Here is an 8,933-nt window from a genome sequence, read left to right as displayed (position 1 = left end):
TGGATGAATATTATATTACTTTTTTTCTTTTATAATTTTTTTTTTGACATGTTTTATTTTTGGAATCAAATGAAAGTGGTGTGCCACAAAAATCCCCGGGGCCACACTTTGGACACCCCTGCTAAAACAACCGGAATGTATGGTAAAATTAGTGTTTTTAAAAGGAATTGCTGTATATTGAAAATTGGTCAAAATGTGTCTAAAATTTGGCAGAAAATTTACAGTAAAACGAACATTTTTTACACTGAATACTTGGTGTCAATTGAAAATGGCTACCAATGTTATTTTAACGCTAAAATTCTGACATTTTTTTCCCGTGAAAAACTGTAAAAATATTTTTTTTACGGTGCATTATGTCAAACAGAAAAATATAATTTTTACAGTAAGATTCTGATCACTGAGTTTCCACAAATTTTTTACCGTATAATCTACTGTCTTATTTTTTTTACTGTTTTATTATACATCTACACAGTAAAAAATAAAAATAAAATAAGAGTAGATTATACAGTAAAATATTTGTGGAACTTCAGTGTTCAGAATCTTACTGTAAAAATAATATTTTTTCTGTTTGACGTAATGCACTGTGAAAAAAAAAGTATTTTTACAGGTTTTTTTTAAAAGAAAAAATAATGGATGAATATTATAGTACTTTTTTTCTTTTATAATTTTTTTTCGACATGTTTTATTTTTGGAATCAAATGAAAGTGGTGTGCCACAAAAATCCCCCGGGGCCACACTTTGGACACCCCTGCTAAAACAACCGGAATGTATGGTAAAATTTGTGTTTTTAAAAGGAATTCCTGTATATTGAAAATTGGTCAAAATGTGTCAATAAATTTGGCAGAAAATTTACAGTAAAACAAACATTTTTTACACTGAATACTTGGTGTGAATTGAAAATGGCTACCAATGTTATTTTAACGGTAAAATTCTGACTGTTCTCGTAAAAATATTTTTTTCACAGTGCATTATGTCCAACAGAAAAATAGTATTTTTACAGTAAGATTCTGATCACTTTGTTTCCTCAAAATTTTTACCATATAATCTACTGTCTTGTTTTTTTTTTACTGTTTTATTATACATCTACACAGTAAAAATAAAAATAAAATAAGAGTAGATTATACGGTAAAATATTTGTGGAACTTCAGTGGTCAGAATCTTACTGTAAAAATAATATTTTTCTGTTTGACGTAATGCACTGTGAAAAAAAAATAATTATTTTTACAGTTTTTTTACAAGAAAAAAATGGATGAATATTATATTACTTTTTTTCTTTTATAATTTTTTTTCTACATGTTTTATTTTTGGAATCAAATGAAAGTGGTGCGCCACAAAAATCCCCGGGGCCACACTTTGGACACCCCTGCTAAAACAACCGGAATGTATGGTAAAATTAGTGTTTTAAAAGGAATTGCTGTATATTGAAAATTGGTCAAAATGTGTCAATAAATTTGGCGGAAAATTTACAGTAAAATGAATTTTTTTTTACACTGAATACTTGGTGTGAATTGAAAATGGCTACCAGTGTTATTTTAACGGTAAAATTCTGACATTTTTTTCCCGTAAAAAACTGTAAAAATATTTTTTTCGCAGTGCATTATGTCAAACAGAAAAATAGTATTTTTACAGTAAGATTCTGATCACTGAGTTTCTACAAATATTTTACCATATAATTTACGGTCTTATTTTTTTTTACTGTGTAGTATTATACATCTACACAGTAAAGAAAAAAAATAGATAAAATAAAATAATAGTAGATTATACGGAACTTCAGTGGTCAGAATTTTACTTTAAAAATATGTTTCTGTTTGACGTAATGCACTGTGAAAAAAAAAAGTATTTTTACAGTTTTTTTACAAGAAAAAATAATGGATGAATATTATATTACTTTTTTTCTTTTATAATTTTGTCATTCTACATGTTTTATTTTTGCAATAAAATGAAAGTGGTGCGCCACAAAAATCCCCGGGGCCACACTTTGGACACCCCTGCTAAAACAACCGGAATGTATGGTAAAATTAGTGTTTTTAAGAAAATAATAATTTAAAGATTTTTTTAATAAATTGCATTTTACAGTCAAATGTAAGTGTTTTTTTTAAAGGGAATTACTGTAAATTGCTGCGGTGAGGTGGCGACTTGTCCAGGGTGTGCCCTGCCTTCCGCCCGATTGTAGCTGAGATAGGCGCCAGCGCCCCCCGCGACCCCAAAAGGGAATAAGCGGTAGAAAATGGATGGATGGATTACTGTAAATTGATACCCTAGTTATTTTTACTGTGAAATTTGGTGGTAACTGCGATGAGGTGGCGACTTGTCCAGGGTGTGCCCTGCCTTCCGCCCGATTGTAGCTGAGATAGGCACCAGCGACCCCCGCGACCCCAAAAGGGAATAAGCGGTAGAAAATGGATGGATGGATTACTGTAAATTGATACCCTAGTTATTTTTACTGTGAAATTTGGTGGTAACTGCGATGAGGTAGCGACTTGTCCAGGGTGTACGCCGCCTTCCGCCCGATTGTAGCTGAGATAGGCACCAGCGACCCCAAAGGGAATAAGCGGTAGAAACTGGATGGATGGAATTTGGTGGTAAATTTACAGTAAAACTCATTTTACCGTAAGGTTTTTACACCCAAATACTGTAAATGGAAAATGGGTAACATTGTTATTTTAACAGTTAATTTATTGCGACTAAGCTAGCAGTTTTTCCCCATAAAATCTGACTTTTTTTTTTTTGTATTGTATTATTTTTTTACAGTGCATTACCGTAAACAGGAAAACAGTCCCGCTTCTATTTTTATGGCAAAATTTCGGCAACTGAGCTGCCACTAATAGTTTACTGTAAATGCTAGTGACCTGTTTTACAGTGTACTTTGCTGCATATTATTGTTTTTCTCTTATAATCGTATGTTGTTATATGTTTTTATTGTGTTTTATTTTGGAGAAAGTAAGGAAAAATAAAAGCAGTTGCGTGCCACCAATGTCCCCCGGGGCCACACTTTGGACACACCTGCTCAAACAACTAGAATTTACGGTAAAATTTGTGTTTTTGAAAACAAAATGCTGTATGTTGTAAATTGGTCAAATGTGTCGATAAATTTGGTGGAAAATTTACAGTAAAATGAACAGTTTTTACACTGAAGTACTTGGGATGAATTGAAAATGGCTACTATTTTACCCAAAATGGGTAAAATTCAGTTTTTTTCCTGTAAAAACTGTAAAAATACAATTACAGTTTATTATGTTAAACAGAAAAATATTATTTTTATAGTAAGATTCTGGCCACTGAGTTTCCACAAATATTTTACTGTATAATCTACTGACTTTTTTTTTTTTTTTTTTTTACTGTGTATTATTATACTGCTTATTTTCTCATATAATTTTGTCTTTCTACATAATGTTTTATTATTGGAATAAAATGAAAGTGGTGTGCCAAAAAAATCCCCGGGGCCACACTTTGGACACCCCTGCTCAAACAACTAGAATTTACGGTAAAATTTGTGTTTTTAAAACAAATTTTTAAAGATTTAAAAAAAAAAATGCATTTTACAGTTAGTTTTTTTAAACCGAATGATTGTAAATTGATAACATTGTTAATTTTACTGTGAAATTCGGTGATAAATTTACAATAAAACTCATTTTCCCGTAAGATTTTTACACCCAAATACTGTAAATTAAAGATTTGTAACATTGTTATTTTAATGGTTAATTAACTTTAACTTTTAAACTGGCATTTTTTATTTAGTTTTATTTATTTAGTTGTTTTTATTTTATTATATTGTATTATTACTATAAACAGGAAAACAGTTCCACTTCCATTTTTTCCGCAAAATTCCGGCAACTGAGCTGCCGCTAATAGTTTACTGTAAAATTTAGTGACTTGTTTTACAGTGTAGTATTCTGCATATTCTCTTATAAACTTATGTTGTTATATTATTTCATTGTGTTTCATTTTGGAATAGGCCAGAGGACAAAAATAAAATAATATAAAAGTGGCGTGCTACAAAAATCCCCCGCGGCCACACTTTGGACACCCCTGCTCAAACTACTAGAATCTACGGTAAAATTTGTGTTTATAAAAAGGAATTGCTGAAAATTTAAAATTGGTCAAATGTGTCCACAAATTTGGCGGAAAATTGACAGTAAAATAAACAGTTTTTACACTGAAATACTTTGTGAATTGAAAATGGGTACCAATGTTATATTAACGGTAAAATTCTGACTAAAAATGTTTTCCTGTAAAAAAAACTTTTCTCACAGTGCATTACTGTAAACAGAAAAATATAATTTTTACAGTAAAATTCTGGCCACTGAGTTTCCACAAATATTTTACCGTATAATCTACTGACTTATTTTTTGTACCGTGTAGTATTATACCACTTTTTTTTTTCTCGTATAATTTTGTCATTCTTTATAATGTTAGATTTTTGGAATAGGCCAGAGGACAAAAAATCCAATCAAATAAAAGTGTGGTGCCACCAATGTCCCCCGGGGCCACACTTTGGACACCCCTACCCCTGCTCGAATTTGATGGCCACTAGTATTTACGATTGTTTTTAATAAATTGTATTTTACAGTAAAATTTAAGTGTTTTATAAACCGAATTCTTGTAAATTGATACCATTGTTATTTGTACTGTGAAATTTGGTGGTAAATTTACGGTAAAACTCATTTTACCGTGAGGTTTTTACACCCAAATACTGTAAATGGAAAATGGGTAACATTGGTTTTTTAACCGTAAAATTCTGGTGACTTTCACTTAAAATCTACTGACTTTTATTTAAAAAAATTTTTTACGGTGCATTACTGTAAACAGAAAAACGGTTTCACTTCCATTTTTACGGCAAAATTCCGGCAAATGAGCTGCCACTAATAGTAAAATCTATTAAATAAGACTTATTTTACAGCGTAGTGTTAGTGTAGATTAATACTATTTTTGTTTCTCTAATGATCTTATGTTATTAAATTTTTTATTGTGTTTTATTTTGGAATAGACCAGAGGACAGTAACAAAAAAGTTGCGTGCCACAAATGTCCCCCGGGGCCACACTTTGGACACCCCTACCCCTGCTCAAATTTGATGGCCACTAGTATTTACGATTGTTTTTAATAAATTGTATTTTACAGTAAAATTTAAGTGTTTTATAAACCGAATTCTTATAAATTGATACCATTGTTATTTGTACTGTGAAATTTGGTGGTAAATTTACGGTAAAACTCATTTTACCGTAAGGTTTTTACACCCAAATACTGTAAATGGAAAATGGGTAACATTGTTTTTTTAACGGTAAAATTCTGGCGACTTTCCCATAAAATCTACTGACTTTTATTTTAAAAAAATTTTTACGGTGCATTACTGTAAACAGAAAAACGGTTTCACTTCCATTTTTACGGCAAAATTCCGGCAACTGAGCTGCCACTAATAGTAAAATCTATTAAATAAGACTTATTTTACAGCGTAGTGTTAGTGTAGAGTGATACTATTTTTGTTTCTCTTGTGATCTTATGTTATTATATTTTTTATTGTGTTTTATTTTGGAATAGACCAGAGGACAGTAACAAAAAAGTTGCGTGCCACAAATGCCCCCCGGGGCCACACTTTGGACACCCCTACCCCTGCTCGAATTTGATGGCCACTAGTATTTACGATTGTTTTTAATAAATTGTATTTTACAGTAAAATTTAAGTATTTTATAAACCGAATTCTTGTAAATTGATACCATTGTTATTTGTACTGTGAAATTTGGTGGTAAATTTACGGTAAAACTCATTTTACCGTAAGATTTTTACACCCAAATACTGTAAATGGAAAATGGGTAACATTGGTTTTTTAACGGTAAAATTCTGGCGACTTTCACTTAAAATCTACTGACTTTTATTTTAAAAAAAATTTTAAGGTGCATTACTGTAAACAGAAAAACGGTTTCACTTCCATTTTTACGGCAAAATTCCGGCAACTGAGCTGCCACTAATAGTAAAATCTATTAAATAAGACTTATTTTACAGCGTAGTGTTAGTGTAGAGTGATACTATTTTTGTTTCTCTTATGATCTTATGTTATTATATTTTTTATTGTGTTTTATTTTGGAATAGACCAGAGGACAGTAACAAAAAAGGTGCGTGCCACAAATGTCCCCCTGGGGCCACACTTTGGACACTCCTAGGTATATAGCATTTACGATTTAAATTTTATTTTTTAAAAGGCATTTTACCTTAAATTTTAACTGTTTTTAAACTGATTTACTGTAAATTGAAAATTAGTAACAATGTTATTTTTATTGTGAAATTGGGCAGTAAATTTATGGTATTATTACTGTCATTTTCTTTTCAAATGTACAGTGTTTTTCACGATGAAACAATTTTAAATTGGTTTCATTATTTTAATGGTAAAAATCTGGCGAGTTTCCCATAAAATTGAGCAAAATTTCAGGAACTGAGTTGCCACTAATATTAGGGGACTATTTTTACATTTTAGTGTTAGTGTGGTATGATCTATAATACGGTTTTTTATTGTTTCATTTTAAGTTCTATATTGTGTTTTATTTTGGAATAGGACAATAACAAAAAAGTTAGGTGCCACAAATGTCCCCCCGGGGCCACACTTTGGACACCTCTAGTCAAATCAAATGTCCACTAGTCCTTTACTCGTAGTCATTTTCATTTTTGATCGACAATGTTAATAATGAATGAATTACATCAAATTGGACTCATTAAAATAATTTGTTAATCCTCATATATATATATATATATATATCAAGTGAAGTGTATTATATTTATATAGCGCTTTTTCTCTAGTGACTCAAAGCACTTTACATAGTGAAACCCAATATCTAAGTTACATTTAAAGCAGTGTGGGTGGCACTGGGAGCAGGTGGGTAAAGTGTCTTGCCCAAGGACACAACGGCACTGACTAGGATGGCAGAAGCGGGGATCGAACCTGCAACCCTCAAGTTGCTGGCACAGCCACTCTACCAACCGAGCTATACCGCCCCACACGAAAAGGGAAAAGCAGTGGAAAAATGGATGGATGTCTACACATATATATATATATATATATTTTTTTTTCTTTTATATCTATATATAATATACATACATGTATATAAGGATGTATATATATATATATATATACATAAAAAGGAACAAGCGGTAAAAAATGGATGGATATATATATATACATATATATATATATACATCCATTTTCTACCGCTTGTCCCTTTATATATATATATATATATAAATATATATATATATATATAAAGGGACAAGCGGTAGAAAATGGGTGGCTATATATATATATATATATATATATATATATACACATATATATATATATATATAAAGGGACAAGCGGTAGAAAATGGATGGCTATATATATATATATGTGTATGTATATATATATATAGCCATCCATTTTCTACCGCTTGTCCCTTTATTTATATATATATATATATATATATATATAAATAAAGGGACAAGCGGTAGAAAATGGATGGCTATATATATATATATACATACACATATATACATGTATATATATATATAGCCATCCATTTTCTACCGCTTGTCCCTTTATTTATATATATATATATATATATATATAAATAAAGGGACAAGCGGTAGAAAATGGATGGCTATATATATATATACACATGGCTATATATATATATATATATATACACACACATATATATATATATATATAGCCATCCATTTTCTACCGCTTGTCCCTTTATTTATATATATATATATATATATATATATATATATCCATCCATCCATTTTTCTACCACTTATTCTCCTTTGGGGTTGCGGGGGGCACTGGTGCCTATCCCAGCTACAGTCAGGCGGAAGGCGGCGTACACCCTGGACAAGTCACCATTTCATCGCAGGGCTAACACAGATAGACAGACAACATTCACACTCACATTCACACACTAGGGACCATTTAGTGTTGCCAATCAACCTATCCCCCAATATATGTATATATATATATATATATATATATATATATATATATATATATATATATATATATTGCAGGAGTACCTAATAAAGTGGCCTTGACTTTGAACTGAGCAAACTTGAACTTACTGGGTATCCTGAAACAAGTTTTCTGGCACTCCTGATACGTCTTGAAGTTGTTGGCGTTGCCCCGGCAACCCCCGTAGTAGAAAACCTGGCACTTCTGCGTGATGGTGTTGTAGTAATACCGCTGAATGTCGGCTCTGCACGGCCCTTCGTCCGCTCGGAGGAGGCACACCCCTGCAGGCGACACACAAGAAAGGTAAATAAGGACCAGAGAAGCGCGGCAGTTGCATGAGGACTCGGTGTGTCGGCACCTCTGTGCGGCAGAGCCAGGGCGGCCGTGTACAACCAGGACAAACTTGCAAAGAACGCCAGTGAGCTGAACTCCATTGTGGCCGTGGTGTGATCTTCTCCTCTCGGCCCACGCCTCTTTTATATTCTCCTTTTCCTGCTGAGGGGCGGTGACTCAGTGGGCTAATTACCCCCCCCCCCCCCCCCCCCCTCCCAAAGTCATCACCAGCGACTACCAGCATGTTGCAACCACTGACTCACTCTGCACTCTGCACTCAAACCAGGAAGCAACTTTCTTTTCCAGGTTATTAGTGACTCTTGGTAGAGCGGCCGTGCCAGCAACTTGAGGGTTGCAGGTTCGATCCCTGCTTCTGCCAGCCTAGTCACTGCCGTTGTGTCCTTGGGCAAGACACTTTCCCCCCCTTCTCCCAGTGCCACCCACACTGCTTTAAATGTAACTTAGATATCGGGTTTCACTATGTAAAGCGCTTTGAGTCACTAGAGAAAAAGCGCTATATAAATATAATTCACTTCACTTACATGTTTGTGTTATATTTTTATTTGTTGTTGTATATACTTTCTGAATAAATTATGTAATAATGTTCATCAGTCAACTCATTGGTGT

The 8,933-nt window shown here is 32.6% G+C and overlaps 1 protein-coding gene across 1 annotated transcript in view; it reads right to left on the bottom strand.

Annotated features, from left to right (window-relative positions):
• The window catches only part of LOC133540098 (tissue factor pathway inhibitor 2-like), a 14,456-nt gene extending 5,970 nt beyond the window's left edge, over positions 1-8,486 (bottom strand). Inside the window, exons 1-2 of the mRNA XM_061882594.1 lie at positions 8,332-8,486; positions 8,084-8,254 (exon numbers count right to left, since the gene is read on the bottom strand). Coding sequence (XP_061738578.1) covers positions 8,084-8,254; positions 8,332-8,407 — 247 coding nt within the window. The 5' untranslated portion in view covers positions 8,408-8,486. The remainder of the gene's footprint in view (positions 1-8,083; positions 8,255-8,331) is intronic.
• Positions 8,487-8,933: the final 447 nt, after the last annotated feature.

The sequence above is a fragment of the Nerophis ophidion genome, linkage group LG21 (assembly GCF_033978795.1).
Source record: "Nerophis ophidion isolate RoL-2023_Sa linkage group LG21, RoL_Noph_v1.0, whole genome shotgun sequence".
Lineage (NCBI taxonomy): Eukaryota > Metazoa > Chordata > Actinopteri > Syngnathiformes > Syngnathidae > Nerophis > Nerophis ophidion.
This window is presented reverse-complemented; position numbering and strand designations above follow the sequence as displayed.